At 45.0% G+C, this 20293-nt stretch overlaps 1 protein-coding gene across 5 annotated transcripts in view; it reads right to left on the reverse strand.

Moving 5' to 3' along the window:
- ralgapa2 (Ral GTPase activating protein catalytic subunit alpha 2) overlaps window positions 1–20293 on the reverse strand; it is an 85920-nt gene that overhangs the window by 5242 nt on the left and 60385 nt on the right. For 4 of the 5 annotated variants that reach the window (XM_068580796.1, XM_068580798.1, XM_068580794.1 and 1 more), the window contains one exon: window positions 2973–3094. In XM_068580796.1, coding sequence (XP_068436897.1) covers window positions 2973–3094 — 122 coding nt within the window. Of the gene's footprint in view, window positions 1–763; window positions 824–2972; window positions 3095–20293 lie in introns of all 5 variants that reach the window. The other variant, XM_068580795.1, reaches the window with a different exon arrangement.

The raw sequence follows: 20293 nt of genomic DNA on the forward strand, positions 1-20293 counted from the left end.
CTTTCTTGAAGACACCTTTGAGGCCAGAATGTCCGATGGTACCTGATTAATCTGCCCAATTCACACATTTCAAAATCAGGGTGATTTTGAAATCCAAAGCGTGAATGGTGGGCAGTTCACATGGCGGCAAACTGAAACATGGATCACCGGTGTTACATGAGGAAGGGTTAAAGTGAGAGAGGAACAGATGCTGGGGCACCTCGGAGGGTCATGGGAGAGTTTAAGTGAAAGAAATAAAAAAGTATCGCTTTCTATTCATTTAGAAAAAGTTTAGAGGATGAAAACACAGAGCATGAAAACAAAAGGATAAAAACGCAGCAAAGCAGTGCAGGTGTATCACAACGAGGGCAGAGCGCCGTCTGTATGACAGATGGACTCGGCTCATGCAGGAAGCCATGACGCCGGTGTGGAGTTACAAGGTCAAAGTGAGGTTGCATTCAGGAACATGGTGGACGACGCTGTGGAGGATGCTGAAAAGCCCCCAAAATTTAAAGATGACAGAAGAGGGCCGGGGTTAACCACCCTTTGGCGGGGAAGCGATGAAACACTGAGGGAATGGGACATTTAGCAATTAGCATGCAGCATCCGTACTTGTAATTTGAGCAATACTTTTCTTTTACAAAAAGGGCTAAATCAAGCGCGGTCCCCAGTTATTTGATGATGGCGTGGGGGTCCACAGTGACCTAAATGAATGAATGGATGGATGCTGGTGGGCTGTGGCTGGGCGTCATGCCTAGTGTGGAGGAAGCAGGCAGAGTCTTACAGTCCAGTTTGGCCCAGGGGTACTCCATGTCCCAAACCATCCCCGGCCAACGCCTGCACGCTGTCGTGGAGCATGGATGACATGTTAGTGGCAGCAATGCGAGCCAGAGCAGGATGGACGGACAGACAGATGGACGCACACGCGCATACGCACACACACAAATACACACACACACACACAGAGGAGGGCAGTAAAGCACATTTCAGAAGGGTGAGAATGAGAAGCAGTGTCGGCCAGCCATCAATGATACATTGAATAAATGCTTGATGGAACGCAAAAGATCAGGATGATTAACCACAGCAACGATAAAGGATACTTTGATGCATTATTCATGTGACCTGGAGCATTAAATACATGCTTATGGTTTTGAAAAGCTAAAGAGCAGCGTTTAGTTTATGGATACAGCTGAGGAGTATACATGAACTGTGGAGGCAGAAGTACCTGTTAAAGTCAAATGAACAACTAATCGATTGATAGGAAATGTATCTGCGACAATTTCTGCATCTGGTGTGTGTGTGTGTGTGTGTGTTTGCGTTTCCTTATGAATACATTCGGCTTACATTCTTGATATTTCTGTTTCTTTGAAATTAGAGAGAAACCCTCTTCTTTCACACTAGAACACAGATTCACACACAATGTATTCTGTGTCTGCTTGTCGCAGCACTTCAGGGAAGCTAACTGATCCTAATGAACACGCCGCATATATCAGAATTATATTTTTTTCTAACAGCAAATTCACTGTTAGAAATGTGCTTACTTAAATTTAAATACTGTGGGTTTGGACAAATGACCTTTAAGATGTCAGTATTTAAAATGACAAACATCAGCAGCAAAGGCAATTTGTGAAAGTGCTCACCAGCACTGTTATAATGGTGACTGTTACAGTATTGTGTGGTGTAAGTGAGTTCTGGATCAAATCTGAATGGACGGCAACACACGCGCACACGCACTCACATACGTAGAATCCGGAGAAACACAAATTGCTGTTCAGAACGAGTTTCCGCAGCAGCGAGGGTGACACAACTGCCGTACAGACTTCATTATGTTACGGCCTCTCACATTAGACACAGCGTATGTTCCACGCTGTGAAACATTATTCTCAAGCCTGGCTACCCTCTCTAACCCATTTCTTGTCGGCTACAAAAGAACCCAAAGTTGAAATCATCTACAACGTCAGCTCGTACTTCTTGCTCTCTTTACCCCGGCCAGCTCCCTCTACTATATTACTTTAAATATCTATTTTGTCCTCACAGTCCCTTCCTTTAAGGTGGTTTGGTGCTAGGTATGAGAGACGGTGACGAGACGTCGGTCTGAGGACATTTTATTGGCCAACATGGTATGGTAATGTAGCCGACTACCTCTTGCCTGCCCGCAACAGCCTGAATAGTCTGAGAATCTGAAGTTCTACACACACTAGAGCGTATAGACGCGTACATACTAAACCACCCTGAAAGCATATAAGCGCTGGCCGAATTGACAATGACAAGACATCTATGGTTTGGTATTGTGGAGCGCTATCCTTGTCAAAACAGAATATGTGTCGTAATCCAATAGAGTGGAAAAGTGCAATTCCGTATTGATTTCACTGCTGTTGGAGATCGATCCGAGCTGCTACAAGAAGGAAGAACACGATAAGACACGTTCTCCATTGTATTCATCATGGACTGATAAGGGTGCTGTGCTGACATCCGCAAGCTGCTGTTTGTCGGTTGGATCCTCTAAGTGTTGGTGAATGAGCTCACACGCACACACACACGCATGCACACGCACACGCACACACACGCACACACACTCTGCGGCTGCCATTAAACAAGGCTGCTTATATTCATAGGAAAGTAATTGCGCGGAAATATGCAGTTTGAAACAAGAAGAGATGAACAAAGTAGCGTGAGTGGGGCTTGAGGAAGTGGCGAAAGCGGAGTGTTTGAAGTCAGTCGGCCGGCGTGAAGAGCCGATCCCGTCGTTTGATATTCATCAGTGCGCGTAGGCGTGGAAGAAGAGTGGCGAGAATGAGGGGGGTGGAGGAGGCGACAGGGACAAACAGGTGTGTTGTAGAGGAGGAGGAGAGGCTAATACAGTCGAGGAGGCAAAGGGGACGAAAGAAAATGTTCGAAGATGATGAAGCGACGTCGGGATGGAGAGACGGAATGAGACATGGAGTTTAAAGAACATGGAGGAGGACGTAGGTGCAGTCTGGGTCCGTTCTCACCTGTTCCACTCATTGGATAGCCAGGAGAGGGAGAGAAGACCTGTGAGGCGAAGTCTTCAAAGGTCATGACCTCTCTGTGGTTCTGAACAATGGCCTCCAGGTAGAGCGCCCGCTCCTCATAGCTGGTTAGCGCTCGTTAAGGAACAAAACATAATGGCCTGTTGGAGAAGATGAAGGCTGCAAGGTAGAGTTATTCTTTGTCCCTTTTGTCATTTAACCCCAAAACTCACAAAATAATCTTATTTCAGAATGCCATCAAAAACATGCAAGTTCATATTTACAGTTTCCAGTGCTGCACTGCATATACATGTACTGTGAGAGGGAGAGGCAGCTCCAACAACAGCACCCTCACTAGAAGCAGAGATGGACCAATCAGCCATGCCACACAGCCCCAAATAAGAAAGCAGTTTCCAAAATGATCATACAGAAAGAAAGAATACATCATGCTCAAAAACCTCTCTTCCCCCCCTCCTCGCCCCTCTCTTCTCTCTAATAGAACCCTGCTGCAGGCAGCATGTCTAGGACCACCCTCCCCGATGTGCTGCCTGCCACTTCTCCGTGCCATCAGGGGGAAAATTGGAGCCATTTGAAATTCAGAGTGACAAGCAGTGACTGGAGCCTGGGCAGCCAGCATGCCGGATGGATGGATGGACAGATTTGAAATGGGGAAAGCTCAAATTAATAAATAAATAAATAAGTGAGCCTGCAAAATGGCTGCCGGATGAGAGTGAAAAACATTCTGATGGCCATTATCATATCATTATCTGAAATATATCGTGCTAAGTCTGTTGTGGAATGGAGGCAAGTGTTGGATGAAATATGGTGCAGTGAACTACTGGAGTGAAAAAGGTCTGTCTGATGGCACTTTTGACAGTGCGTGTGCATGTTTGACAACGAGTCCGATTATCCTCACAGCTGTCTGTTGTGACCATGTTTCTTTGATAGACGACACCTAACAAATTGCTTGACAAACACATGCATGCTCTCTCTCTCTCTGTCTCGCACGCACACACCTCTAGTCGCTCAACACAGAGGCCCCCTCCTCCTCATCTCATTACAACTGCCAGGGTGGAGTGGCACTGGGCTGTTGCTGAAGCCAAGGCTGAACCAGGCTGAGCTGAGATAGGCTGGACTGGGCCGAGAGGCTCTGGTCTGGGTTAGATAGATAGGACGAGACAGTGACTGGGCAGGGGGCCTGCTGTGGGCACATGCCGCCACAGCAGGGGCCAACAGCCATGACCAATGGCTTTGAGAGAACCGTGGTAAAGCGGGGGTGACGGGCACCTGAGCCGGGAGGCACCAGAGGGTACGATGGCCAAGCTGCTCACAGGGCCAGACAGAGCTGGACAGACCGAGACAAAGGATAGGGTAACAGGGGCAGATGGGGATGGATGGGTTTGAATACTCGTAAATGTGTTGTGATGTTCTGTGTCACACACCCTTTGAACCAAATAATAAGTGTAATATCGTCTTTTTACAGTCCATGTCTTCGGCAAAAAACATGAAAAGCTTTATTCAACCATGGATTGTAAAAGTTAAATTCTTCCGAGGGGAGGTGAAAACAATATTTGCAGAAAGACTTCTATGTAAAAAGAATGGGGATGCCTACTGATGTCTTTTGGAGCATTTTGTTGCTAGATGATAGTCTTGAATAAACACACACAATTTGGTCGTTTGGCAGGACAGAACACAACGAAATCCCTTAAAAATAAAAGCTCAAACTTCCTACCGTAAGTAGGAAAAGAGGGAGGAAAGACAGGGCTATTATCTCTATTTAAGAGAAGCAGAGCGGCACGGCTTTAAGAATGTAAAAACACTTCCCTCTTGAGCTCTAGGTCGGTCTTCCAGTCATACCCGAACATGCAGCGTCACTGTTTTCTGTCACTTGCTGGAAACAGTGTTGGACAAAGAGTTGGTATCTCATTCTCTGCTGCCATGGTAACTTGGGTCACAGCTTTGTGTGGTGGGTCATATCCAGGCTTTTATGGATGATAGACACAGGAAAGGATGTTTGTAAAAGAACAAAATGTGCCCAGATAGATGATGAGTGGAAGACAAAATAAAGTAGAAGGAAGGACTTAATGAAATGAAATGGGGAAAAAGTTAGAAAGAAGTGGCCGGGCAATGAAAGACGAGGGAGGACGAGGAGAGAGAAAGAGAACCTTCCGCACAGCGTGGGTCAACAGAGCCATATGGCCGTCCATTATCAGAGATGCAGATGACTGGAGGCCTGTTATTGAGATTCCTAAAGCAAATATTGACTCCAGCTGGAGCAGGCGCTCTCTCTGACTCTGACACACGCCTCTCCTCCACCACTTCCTTCCGCTGCCCTCTATCTAAGTTAGACAAATGGATTATGGTGGGTGAGAAGAGAGAAAAAAAAACTTCAAAGAATAAAATGAAGGGAGATAGAGTAGAATTATCAAGAGCTGAGAGATAATATAGGAGAGGCTGCTGGGGAGAAAGACCGGCAGTGAGGGAGGGAGACTAATAAAAGGTATTTTGGAGATGAGTGAAAGCGAGAGCCATAATCAGCTCACTTAAGTAAATGTACGATGCTATCTGTGGGTAAAAAAATAGCCGTACAGAAATCAGACCTGATGCACAGTGAGGGGTAATCTTTCCTGCTCTCTCTCTCTCGCACTCCCTCTCCTTTCTGCTGGTCTCTAATTACTAAGCCACGGGCACAGCTTGTTCTCCTGCATTTGCACAGATGCGGCTGCCTCCATGCAGTAACTTAATCAATGGACACTTCCAGAACCGTGATGCAAAGACCATGTACATGTCATGGACGCCAACCCGCCTACACAGACCTATTTCTTAGGGGAAAAGCAACAAAATCCTCTGGAAAAATATATCACAAAATACTAAATGTTATACTTGTTGAACGTTGACAAAGCCTTTTCTGAATGAGAATATCACAATGTTGAACAAAAACTTCTCTATATTTTATGCTTTAAAATTATTCTCAAAAAGCTATGGATGAAGTACATGACATTGCAGACAGGTCTACATTTCCACAGATGGACTTCAACCCAAGTCAGCCGTGACATAACTGTCATTTACAGCTGAACTGGGCAAGCAAGACAAGCCATTGTGTTGGAGGAAAGTGTGTTGCGCCACTTTGGGAATTTCCAAGGAACCCCTACGTTCCAAGCTGCTGAATTCCTATTAGGGAGAAGAGAGGGAAACCAATGCCAACGGAGCGTGGCAAACATTGGGATAGTAACAAGAAGAAGAAAAAACTCAGAATGTGAAACAACTTCAGTTAGTGGACTGATGTCTCGAGACATGGAGGTTGTGGTTAGAGTATCGTGCGGGTGGGCAGGGAGTATTATGCTGAAAGCCCTAACTACAACATTTACACAATTTGGATAATGTGTTTTTAGTGGATAACCACTCTGTCTCTGCTTGCCCTCCCTTCCTTGGTGACGAAGCCATGGTTGGCACGTCGTGTTTGAGTGTACACACTCGTACACAAACGCACAGTTCAGTTATGCCAAAACACACATAATGGAGCTTCCGTGCAAAAGAACACAAATGGTATTATGTTGCTGAAAAACACCAACAACATGAAACCTGTAAAGGCACATGCACATGTGTCAGCTGACGTGTACATGCATATGTATCTGTGGGTGTGTGCACCTACGTATGTATACATATGCATGTGTGTCTTCCAGATGGCAGGGGGGTTGCTCTGGGGGAATGGTGGGGGTCAAGCATCTTTGTGGATCAAAGCCAAGGTCAGGGCAGCTGCAGTGGCCCATGTTCAAGGTGAATGGAGGCCTCAGATGGCTCTTCATTAGCAGGCTGCTCCATCCCTGCTGGACCCCATCGCCAACCGCCACCAACCCTCATCATCATCTCACTCCCCTTTTTCTATCTCCGTCCACAGGGACCAGTCCTGAAAATCCATGTCCACCGGGATCAATTTTCTGCCGTGTGTCACCACACCCAGCGCATGTGGACACGTACACATGCTCACACATAGGCGTTTGTGCATAAGTAGGCACCACACACACACACACACACACTTCCCCAAAAGGGCCGATGTTGACCTCTGAACTGGTGTCTCTCTGGAGAGCAGCATCCTGACCATCCGGCCTCTGTCTTTGTGTTCCTCAGTCCCCATGCTGACAAAAGGCCTCACGCCACCACTGGCCTCTGGCACACACACACTCAACAGCCTTCAAACACACACACACACACACACACACACACACACACACACACACACACACACACACACACACACACACACACACACACACACACACACACACACACACACACACACACACACACACACACACACACACACACACACACAGCAGGGACAATTATAGCTTCAGAAAATACACAAAGTGATTTCACACGCTGTGTGTATCCTTGAGAAACAAATGTGTCAATGCATTTTGTTTTCCATTTAACATTAGGTGTTAAAATGTAGTATTGTACCCACATCGTGAACTTAACATTCATGTTTACAAGTGCTGGAGTGTTGCAACACGTCTTAATGCAAAACTGCCAATCAACAAAAAATTATGAACCATTAGCACAACATTTTATTGCATCCGACGTGTGCTCATGCTCAATCCTGTGTGTAAATACCTCATTTACCTTTTTTGCAATTAGTCTACATCATGATTACTAACATTATAGAGTCCCCTTATGTTCAGTTAAAATGACTGGTACACACCTTTTCAACCTTGTACTGAAGTAAAAGGTTGAAAAGTTCAGAGTAAACACAAAGCCATAAAATTGAAAGAGCTCCATAGACCTGGGACAGAATTGTCTTAAAACACATATTCTGCTAAAGTAACTACTAAAGTGCATTCATTTTAAAACTGAAGGCACCACAAGAGCAGAGTACGGACTATCTTTGTGAAATGTAATGTGTTTTTCACCATCACGATTCTTTCTAGAGCTCACCACCATGTGGCCAATCTCAGGAAAAGTCACAGAGGTCTTGGTCAGGAAACAATGAACCCAATGACCACCGGGTGACCGCCATCTGGAGTTCGCCAAATGGAAGTTCAGAGATTCTGAGAGCATGATGGGACAAAACATGATTTGGTCTGAATGCCAAGTGAACACCAGTGGTGAAACAAGATAGAGAATATCATCCCCAGAGTGAATTGCAATGGTTGCACCATCATACTGTTAGGATGGCAGTCAGCAGCAGAGACTCAGAGACTGCTGAAGACTAAAATGGGTTCAGCCTAAGTGTCTGCCAAAATCCCAGACTGGAACACTTGTTTTGTGCTTTGTTTGTACAAAAGAATGAAAGATTGTGAGGAGTGTTTTTGTTTGTAGTCTTAACTCTACTGAACAGAATGAACAAGGCAGACAGATAGAGACTCATGTTGTTGTTCTCTTGATTAAGGCAGGGCAGAGGGTGAAGGTCTAGATTAGGCAATATAGCATTAGAAGGGGTCTTAAGATGCACCATACTGACATTTCACTTCTTAAGCTCCATTACTATCCACTTCTAAGTCAGATGACTGGTGCAGCAGGGTGCCTGACCCCTTTTGTCAAAGATGCCCTTCTCATGTTGTGTGACTAGGCTAACATCTCTTTGCTTGATGAGAAAGGTTTTATTGTCAGATCAAGTCAATTATATTCATACAGCCCCGATCCTAAATAACACATTTTCACACCCTCTATCCATAGAACCCAAGTTGAGTAGGAAAAGTTAAAAAAAAAACCTAGAGAGAAAAATGTAGAAAATCTGAGTAAGAGCGACAGCATACAAAGATATAATAAAAACAGCAAGACAACCATGAAATATAATTACTTGAAGGAGCGTCCACTACTGCTGGAGGGATAAAGGTAACATGATAACTGGTAGAAGGCCTAAATTAATCAAAGAATAAGCAACTAACTGAAATTGATATGAAGGCCGCAACAGGCCATGTCTTCAACAAACCAGAGGACAGAGCCCTGAGGTACTCCATATTTCACATCAGAACATTTTGATGTAGGACCCACACTGTGTTTTGCCAAGGCCAGAGACTCCAAATATATTTTACAGTCAGTCAAGGAGTATACAAATATCAATGGTGTTGAAAGTTTCAATGAGATCCAGTAATAGATGTGCAAAGGTGGAGTCTGGACCTACAGTAAGCAAAAGATCACTCACCACTTTGATAAGTGCCGTTTTGGTAAAATGGTAGGCCCTGAAAGAAGATTGAAATGGTTCAAAAAAGATAACTGTTAAATATGTGCGGCGAAGGTTGCTCTTTCTAGCACTTTTGAAAAGAATGGAAGGCTGTAGAGAGGGCAAAATTTATTCAGAGTTTGAATCAAGGAGTGTATTTTATAAGTAGAGGTTTAACCACAGCAGTCTGAAAGCTAGTTGGGGCAGTGCCAGTCGCTAATGATACACTAACAATATTCAGCAATCAAGAGAACTGCAGAGCAGTTGAGAAGTCCCTCTGTGAATTATGCCTTTTCCTCGTAAGAAACTGTGCAGCCTACCCTGTCTATAAGAGAATGCTGAAAAGATGGAGAAAGGCTTTTATCAAGTTAAAATAAAAAACAACATTACTCAACATAGAAACAATAAGGATATACAGTATATTTACATTACCACGTGACAGAGCACCACAGCGTAGGATTTGAACCTTTAAAAATAACTCAATCCCTATAATGAAAGCAAAAAGTTTGCCATGCACGGGGAGGAAGCACTCCTACGCTTCTCAGCAGCCAAGGTTAATCCTGTGTGTAGAAGCACTAGCGGTAAAAAGGCCTCTTGTAGTGAAGAGGGACAGTTTAGAGATGAGGTGGAGGGTGCCTCTAGGTGCTTGACCCCCCTCCTCTCTTAGCCCCACATCTGCCCATTAACCTGGGCCAATCAGCTTGACCTTGGTGAAGAGAAGAGCTCAGGAGGAGCGCACATCGCCATTGACTCCCAGCAGTAACATAATTGGCCTGTTGAGAGGAGGAGGGGGGGGCAGTGCAGCAGGGTAAAAAAGCCGAGGTGGTCATTATATTTTGTTGAAAGGCCTCACGTCGTCATACCTCATACACTCTCATTGCAGTGTAACACAAAAATACTGTCCAGCCATACAAATACATTAAGGTGTTAAGTCTCGTGCTTAGGTGGTGAACTAGAAAGCAAAAGGTGTTAGATTTGAAAAATGATTGGTGGCAAAAATCAGGCTAGACACACCTTTAAATGACTTGCATACAGGCTTTTGTTGCCAGTCATTACACTGCAACCATATGAGGTAATGAAAGCAGACAAGTGTCACACGAAAATGTTTAAATCAACAGGGGATCACAGTGCCATCTCCATGCGGCATTGTTATGGAAAAATGGATCGGGCTGCATATGGATGATCCGTTACTCATTATGGAAAGAGGGATAAGAGGCAGAAAAATGGCAAAGCGGCTCGGAAATGGAAAGAGGGAATACACAGGGAAAAGAATTGTCGGAGACACTAAAACATGGGATGGAACTATGGCGAAAGACGGCGGAGACGGAGAGTAGTGAGTGAGGAAGAAAGAAAAGAGGAAGGGAAGAAAGAGGGATAAAGCCGAGCAGGTGTTGATTGGAGAGAGGCCAGGCGGTGAGTGCCAGCGGTACCTGTTGTCACAGCGAGGGCTGAGGTGTGAAGCTCGTCTCAGCAGAGGCCCTCAGAGGTGTGAGGTGATTATGGGGAAACGGGGAGGAAGACAGAGACATTTAGACGGCGAGACGCGGAGGGAAAGAAAGATAGGAACAGAGAGAGTGAATGTGGCAATAAAGCTGGCTGCAGGAATAATGGCATAGTGGAAAGGAACAACAGATTGAGATGGATAAAGTGAGAGCGTGTATGACAGAAACTAGCCAGTAGGGTGATTTTATGGTGTGCATGTGTGTCCCAATCCCATTTTATATGGCAGCTACTCAAGCCTTGGTGTCTCATTAAACAGCTTTTTTGCTGTAGACACAGCAGCAGGACAGAACATGTCTGAATGTGTCACAGATGCATTATGATGAGTGGAGGTGTTTGTGTGTCCAGTTTCTGGGTGTGCATAGACATACAGGAGATCAGATGCTCTTGAGGAATAGCTGATTTCAGAAGAGTTTTAACAAGTGGCCTAATTAGGAGCGGGTCCAGGAAACTGGAGCTCAGAGCCCCAACGGAGTCGGGTCAAACAGTAAGCCCAGGTTAATGACACCTCCTGAGGGGCGAGTTTCCCCACAGCAAGAGCTTTCTAAGCTCCAACCTCCACACCTCTCTACCGTCCATCTGGCATTCAGACAGCGGGATGGGAAGTTATGGCCGTGACATCACTCCTAACCTGTGACATCATCACTGCCCATCAGTGATTTCACACAGGTTTGCCACCGCGGCAGACAAAATCTGATGTCTGCTAGCTGGCATGACCAGGTTATTTATGAGCTGACTGGAGGAAGTAGTCACCCATTTTCTCAAGTCTCTGGATCCCACCATTCCTCTGGGGGACACTAAAAATCGATTTCTCCTCCACAACAAATCATAAGAACAGCACCTACACCAAAGTCAATGTTGACCCCTAAACTTAGGGCAGATTGTTGGGGGTTCACAGAACATAAATGATAAAGCAACAAGTCATCCTCACACTACAGAGAAACACGATAGCCACAAGATACCTGGTGACATCATAATTTGTTGTAGCATGATTTGTTCAACACAACATGACTGCCATCAAAGCCTACTGGGCTTGTGTATTCAGATGAGCTGAGTCTGTAACCAATCTCCTTTTCAAAGGACTCTGGTCTCCATTGATGAGTCGTAACACAGCAGCCTTAGATGTGAAACACAATGGATCGACATGATTAATCAAACACAGGCCCATTACAGCCAGACAGTCACACAGGCCCCCACCGTGCATTAACAGAAAGTCATAATAAGATGAGCAAAGGCTCATAGGGATGAAGATTAACAGATACAGTTCTGTGACTGGCTGGGTGAGAGTTCTCTCTGAAGGTGTCCTTTGTCAGTGACGATGGCCAGAGTGACATGAATGCCTCACCCATCTGGAAACATTATTAGGTCAGGACAAAGGTGTGCATCTTATGAGTTATCTGAGGTTAATATGCGTCCTATGTTTGTCCTCCAGTTCCTGATATTTGAATTGTTCAGAATCAAGACAGGGGACAACAGCATCTATCTGATCTTAATTTGAACTTTTAATAAAAAAGTCAAAGATGAAACCGGAAAAGGGCACACTCGAGCGAGACTTCGCTTGAAAACCATCTGATATACGTATGAGGCATTTCACCTCTTCTTTCTTCAACTTTCTAGTTGTAAATTTAAAGAGGGATAGTCATCAACAAGCTACAGGCTCAAACCCACCTGTGCCCACCTCGAAGCATGGCAGCAATCAAAGTACCCTGATGTTCTATAATCTGTTTGACACATGTAGAAAACCACTCTGACACTTGATGTGGAGTGGGCCAACTCCAGGTCATGCCAAATGGCTCTGATTTTAACTCTATGGTAACATTGTTCAGACAAGCACTGCTGGAATATTAAAACAAAATGAACAGAGGCTTATGCAATTTTAATGATGCTTGTGGCATGTGCGTCAGAATAACTGTGATGCCTAAACGCCACGCACCTCTGTCTGCGTCCCCGCCAAGGCGTGCCGCATGTGAAGTCTCTTGTTCTTCCATTGCCCCTTCTGTGAAAGGTTCATCGGGCCAATTAGGCTGCTTGGCCTTATGCAAAATGCCAGGCATTTAGCGAGAATGATAATGATTAGCGCTGTGATCCCAGCCGTGGTGAATGCTCAGGGCAGAGAGGGTTAGTTACCGGGGGCAGGAGTGATTTCATTTGGCCTCACGTTTGCATTTTCGACATATTTCAATCAATTCTATTGTGATTACCTTAAAATATCATATGAAGACACTAGGCGAGCAAGGTTGCATTTGTCAAAATAATGATAATGTTGGATGACTTTTTTCTCTCCATACATTCAATTTTTCTGCAAAAGTTACCGTCAATAATCTGTACTTATATTTGGGTTCAAGACGATTTCCAATCTAAAGCAAGTCGTGGAGTATGTCTGAAAATAATATGCTGGGATGGTGACGGACTGTGACAGCCAGGAAAAGGGGCCCAGTCTTCTGCTGTAATTGTAATGGAGGACAACGACCGCAAAGGAGATGTATATATTTATACACACATAAGCATGCACACAGAGAGAAACCCACACACAAAACCTTGGGCAAAAAAGAAAATGGACTTCTGTGTTGGCAACAGCTTTTTCCTAATCCTCGCCCCTAGGCTATATTGTGCAGTCAAGCAGCCTATTACATGGCAACAATTAGGGGGGCTGGAGCCCAACACCTGGTCGTCTCCTATTCTGGCCCTTCAGTGGCAGCTGACTGTACAGTCTCACAGCCAGGTGGCCCTCCTTCAATGACATTAGCTAGTCACTCCAGGGTTAATCAGGAGCCTGCCATCATCCAGTGGGCACGCATAGAGCCCGATTCAGACAGGGAGCTTTTATTGGGATGGGAGGGGGTGGGGGGGTTGGGTTGATGGAGACAATGTTGCTATAAAAACTTGTTCAACTGAAGATCTCAGAGAGCCCAGATAATCAAAATGAACCTGGGGGAGGGGTTGGAGCCTCTTGGATTCGAGGCCTAAGTTCAGCACACTGCCTTGATTGGCTCAAGCGGAGCTCGCGGCACATCAACTGTGCATCCTGCAGATTATAATGGACCTTTTCATGGGTGGACAAAAACAGATGGAAGAGCGGGAAGTGCTATACGTCCATGCAGACGGGTGGTGATGGGGGGGGGAGGAGGGAAACTGGATTTCGTCAAAGTCGGCAGATACAAAAACAAGTGGGTGTAGCTAGAGCTGCCCCGGCTATATCTGCATGCACAAAGCCTCATTCCGAAGCCCCCTGGCTCAGAGATCTGAGGGTAAATAACACTCATTAGAATAACAAAAGCTATAGATTTGTACCCAAATCAGCTAGAGTCTCATCAATAGTAATTAGAGGCTATACATAACTAATGAAGATGTGTACACTACATTAAACAAAGGTGCTGAGAGCTGTTGTGCATCCAAACAGAGTGTTGGATAAGTGGATGTCTGCAGCACAAAGCTTTTCTTAAATTTCATTAACAATAGAATCATGCGTATCAATCTTTATTTTAATGTGATACTGTGTGACAAAGATGCATTTAGTTGTTAAGATAATAATTAGAATGTGTTGTACCTGTGCCTGCAACCAACAACACTTTCTCTTTGTTTGACATCGACTCAATATTATTACAGCCTGTTGCAGTGAGGAGACACAGGAAGATTTGGACAATATTTCTCAGTGCTCCTCTCTCAACCACATCCACCACTTGAAAATGAAACACAGACTATCAGTATTAACACATCAAAGGCTGCTTCCTGTAAGAAGAGGCAGACAATGCACAGCGATGCATACTTAAATGTTTTGTTTTTGTTATTGCTTTGTTTGTCGTGCCTTGTCTGTCAATGCAGAAAATACCATTTAGTGCAAAAATGCAAATGCTGCCAGGCACAAGGACATCCTCGAAAAGAGAACAATGGCCACAGGCCAACAGAGGAGCAGAGACTGCCTTTGAACCATTTAGAGAGGCATTAATGTGCAACTTATAAATAATCAACTAATTCCTTCTTAAAAACAGCCAATTAAGTCTGTGACATAATAAAAAAAAAACGAAGCCCGTGCAAAAACAAAAAGAGCAGTCCAAGTCTCGTAAAAAGAGAGAATTGAAAATGTAATGGCTATTTAAGGACAAAGAAACCCAATAATGTCACAAAGTGTTCAGACAGGAGTCCCAAAAAAAACCAGGGCCAAATCACAGACCAAGAGATTCCAGTGTAGAACGGTGAGTGACATTTCCCTGACATTTCCCAGCAGCATTCAATACAAGGCTGTCTCAAGACAGCATCAGAAATGTCTATGGATGTGCTTGCATGTGACACAGGCGTTAAGGGATGCGGGTTCTTTCAGGGGACGCCGCAGCTCTGGGGCCGGTGATGAGGAGCTGGATCCTGGGAGATTGAATGGTAATCACTGGGGCACAGATAATGGATGATTGAAGGCTCTTTCTACGCCGCTGTTGGATTTCAATATCAGAGAGGCCCTAGAATTGGGATTCTTATCAGGGGCGGTGTGTCAAACAAAGGAGAGCCGAGCGTGAAATATGGGGTCCAACTCAGGCACACGACCATGGCGATTAGCACAAGGATAAAAAAGGCCGCACAAACAAAAGAAGGCAGCTTTAGCTGGACAAAGGGCTGTCCACTGCCTTGTAACAAGAGACACGGAAGGAAGAGGGGACATAAAGGAAGGGAGGGCGCACTTGGTGGAAAAGGAGGACAGGACAAGAGTTGTGCTGAGACGGCTGCAAGATGAATAGTGACAGACCCAACTAGTAAAGAGTGTTCCAGCTTCCCTGCTTCTGAAGAGGAATAATGGACCATCGGGGACGAAATGCAATATACCCCGCCTCAAAGCCATTCATACACATCCAAACAAACACAATATCATTCACGTACACACCAACACACACAGTGGCACGAGGCTTCACATCTCTGCCAAGCCCATCACAAAAAAAAAAAAAAATTATTCCCATTTATCCCCAGATTCCAAGCGCTCCGGCTTTGCCAGGAAAGCTCATTAACACTCCCTTCAAGAACCCTGAGACAAAAGAGGGGAAAACAAAACATAACTAATCAATGAGAACGCACCCATTGAGAAGGAGGGTGTGTGTGTGTGTGTGTGTGTGTGTGAGGGGACAAGAACATGCATCCATTTGGATAACTTGAGAGGGCTAACAGCTTTTGCTTTAGTGTTGCGCTGGCTGGCAACGGGGCGGAGAAAGAAAGTTCATTAATTAAACAGGGCTAGGGGAACAGATGGAATGGCTAGCTGGATGCTTATCACTTAAAGCAGACAGACAGGTTTTTACACCCGCGCTAGAAGCAGCAGCACCAAACATCAATCACAATAAACATGTCTTCTTAACGGATATGCAGTGGGTACTAGTCCAGTGGTGACACAGTTGGGAAATTTATTCTGGCTCATGGACACAGCGCTGACCTATTAGCAAGAGTGTCTTTCTGGCAAATTCCATTTTTTTTGTTATTTAGCAAGGACATTTTCCCCCAATAGCAGGGTCTTGATGCATTAGCATCCACACCAACACAGGCAGTAATTCCTTTACATATTAGATGACAATCTGTGAGGATTACTCACTGTTGGGCCAACATGTTCAAGTGTACACAGAACGTAATAAAAGCAGTAAAGGTCGCGCTGTCCTTTTTTTGTCTGTTCAATTGGCGAATTTACTCTATTGAGCCTGGAATTAGTAGAATTAGGAGACTTTCCTTTAGCAGCAGTATGAAAACATAGCAATAAAAGAAACAGCAACTTGTGTTGCCATGCTTTCTGTACTTGAAATATACATTTGTGTCAGTAGAAAAAGACACTCAACCACTTGTAATTTCGTTCACTGCGACATGTTTTTAAATGTATTAGTTTAATGCCTTACATTAAAAAACGAGCACAAAAACACATAGATTTGAATGTTCTATGCCCTTTGGGAATGTATACTTTTGTTTACATGTAAGCAAATGAACCAAAACCGATCTGTATTGTGAGTTCAAGTTGATAACTGCGGATAATTCGTCAAGACTGAGCAAGTCATTTGTTGTTAACCAATATTCACATATATAAACTACTAATATCCTCTAAAATTGATAAAGGCCAAGCAGGTGTGAAAAAATACATTAAATCATGACATAATTGTGAGTCATGTTTACGTTATTCTACCCGATACCCATACTCGAGGAGGGGATGGGACAGGTTGCACGACCCCACACAAAACTGGCAGTCTTGCTGGCTTTCACTTTGCCGCTCACAAGCACACAGATGTCAGACATGAATGCACAACAGACGGCGAGAGAAGGGGAGGGGTGTGAGGGTGGGGGTTCAAGTTTAAAAATACACAGAGCATGACATTTTTAGGGTTACACTATGATATGCTGTTTCTACTAGTGCAAGTTGAAAATGTCTTTTTTTTGGTGTCATTTTTCAATGTGGTGTAGACAAAGTGTTGGACAACAAAAATGAAAAAAATCCACCAAAGACTACTTAACCTTTGAGTTAAATTACACACAAAGTAGCGCTTCTAATATTATGGCAAAAACAAGACAACCCTCATTTCTCAGAAAGGTTGCGGTTACACACAAACAGAACACACTGTGCTCACAAATGTATAGACACACCCACATTTCAGTTGCACCAGAGGCACCACAAAATATAAGCAGCTTCCGTATAGATACATACACAAACACACTAACAGGCACAGCCGTTTGACACCAGCAGTTTGTGTACGCTACCCCAGGCGGGGCTCTGGGTCCCTGCTGTTGGCCGTCTGGTTCCACGCCTGCTCTACCTGTGTTTAAAAGGGGCAGCCCCCTCAGACCCCAGAGTGCAGGCTGGGCTGGGCCCCCAGGGCTTTCATGGTGAGGGTGCCATGCAGCGGACGCCTTTTGTTACAGGCTGGGTGGCAAGAGGAGGAGGAACTAATGTCGAAGGGGGGGGGGGGTGTCGCAGGAGAAAAAAATAAAAAAAAGAGTAATGCTATGAGTCATTCTGCATTAGCAGCAGGGGAGGGAGACAGGGAGAGGGGGGAGTGGAAAGGGTGTGGGGAGGGGGCCGCAAAGGAGAGAATACTTTTGCATGTTGTATGAAGCTAGACGCCATATGCCATCCGAGCTGGGCTGCCTCCTGAGTCAGGGCTCTTGGTTTGACAGGCCTGTGCTTGCCCCCTCCTCACCCTCAGCGCTACCCCCTTTTCCCCGAACTAACACCCTCTTCCCTCAAGGCCCTTGGAGGCTCCAGCAATGGGCTAGGCAATTGCTTTGGTTGTGCATGGACTGCACTCTGTGTATTTGTGTGTGCGTGTTGGAAGGAGGGAGGGCAGGGAAAGGGGGGGGGGGGGGTACTCAGTGATCTGAACACATCGGACATTGTCGTGAGTCCCGGCAGGAACAGCTGGTCAGCTGGAGAGCCGGGGAGGGGGAGGAGGAGGAGAGGGGAGGGTAGGGTTTAAGGAGTGGGAAGAGATGGGAGGCAGTGCGCTACACTGATAATGGGATTAGGTTAAAACATTCAGTGGGGGAGAGACCCCTCCTCGCTGCAGAGCCCCCCAAATACTGCGTAAACTCTCAACCGCTCTATCAAAGCCAATGCCAGCCTCCGCCCGAATCACCCTGGCCAACTCCAAGCAGGGACACTTTAACTCAGAAATGGCTCCTAATCCAACCCCCAACTACCTACCGACTCCACAACAGCCAACATGTATCCAGTAAATACAAATACACTACTAGATAGTTCAAAGAAGTTGCACAAAATGTAAATAAACAACTCTTGGCAACCTTTTAGTTGGTTACACCTGTTTCCATAAACAGGAAGTTGGCTAGTTATACTCCTATCAGCTCAGACCATTGCTTGAAACCATCATATAATGACTAGCTTGGCGTCTCACTGTGCCCAGTCAAGCACTGTGTTCAACAGTGATATAGACTGCTGAGTATTATCTATGAGACTGCCGACAGTTATGGCACAACAGCTGGCAAATTAGACCTATCAGTGATGCTAAATAATTCATGTGAGACAACACTAACATGGCAGATCCTATTCACGACATCCTATCATGCATACAGGCGCACTTTCATCTCCGCTAGGTGAGGAATCTTACAGTACACAAAAGAACGTACCGCCATTGGACAAAGACACAGCAAGAGTGGGACAATAACTTGCTCAGAAGGGGTGTGAGAATGTGTCATTACCAATGCAGTGACTGTAATAATTATGATGGCACCAGGGGTGTGTGTGTGTGTGTGTTTGTGAGAGAGGGGGGGAGCTGTAGTAACAGCACACAAAGGAGTGCATACAGTATATATTATCCATTATGTTTTCAGTATACATCCATTGAAATGATGTACATTTCTTTTTGGCATTCAGGGGACTGTAGATATGCTCACACAGGCCTGTGAGGGAACATGACAGACTTCAGCACTGAAAGGATCAAGCATCCCTCTCTTCTTTCTGCTATCTCTCGTGCGCACACACACGCACACGCACACAAACACACACACACACACACACACACACACACACACACACACACACACTCTCTAAAAGCCTGACACACATGACTGGCGATGGGCAGAAACAGATTATGGTTATTGATCGCTGCCTGGAGATGGATCTGTGTGTGTGTTTGTGTGTGTGCGCGTGTGTGTCCGAGCTGAGGATTGGGACGAAGGGCAGTGTGCAAAAACTATTGATTCTGTCCAGTAGGGAGGCTATGTCTCTGAATCAAGGTCAGCTCTACACTGTCTCACCTATTAGAAACCTGCCGTTTCCCCAACACACCCCGTCACAAACAGCAATGCGCGACACATCAAACTCAAGTGCTTGTTGAAGAGAGAAATGAATCCCAGCTTCTGGGTGAAAACATTATTCTACAGTGACACTATGAAGGATCTTCATGGTACAGTAAATGGCAGCAGACAGCACAGCCATTCAGTGACGGGCCGAGTTCAGGTGACAGACAAACACTCTGTGTCTTCCAAGCCAATTTATCAAACACTGTGATCATGAAGCAAGTGCCATAAACAGAGGAACACCTTTTCATGTATCTATTGTACTCTGTTGCTGATGAAAAGAATGGTGTTTTTATATTTAAAAAGGGGAAAAGAGGAAATCTACCAGCAATCAGTGGATGTCCAATCAGTGCTGATGGGTAGCCCTGCTATCAAGAGGCAGAGACACAAGTCACACTCAAATAGCAGCTTTTAAATGTTCTTTTAAACGTCACTGCCACTTCAAAGGGTTTTGGATCTGTAAACTCTGCCTTCACGGTCAATACAGCAGAAACTGAGGAATCTATTGCTTCGATATATACAACCTTTACCATCAACACTGAACGGACATCCACATAAAAAGGTGACGATTTTCCCCTTTAAGTTGTTTTAGATTGAACATTTTGTGGTCTTAATTATTCAAAATGTCGCTGTGAAGGGTGGACTAGTTGCAGACAATACACTTAGGACACACAAAGCCAGACCAGCTGCATTTTCCATCAGGCACGTAAATAATAGATGATACATTACGAGTCGTCTGTGAGGGGCTTGTGATATGATGCAAGGCCGCGGTTGTGTCTTGACAGAAGAAATTGACACAAATCGGAACTGACAATGAGAGCTGGACTCTGTACGTAAAAAAAACAAGTACACAGATTTCATAAACCCTCACAGTTCAGAGATTGAGGAAAAGGAG

This window comes from Clinocottus analis, unplaced genomic scaffold, assembly GCF_023055335.1.
Source record: "Clinocottus analis isolate CAN_PGR_092001 unplaced genomic scaffold, fCliAna1.0.p SCAF_17, whole genome shotgun sequence".
NCBI classification, from domain to species: Eukaryota; Metazoa; Chordata; class Actinopteri; order Perciformes; family Cottidae; genus Clinocottus; species Clinocottus analis.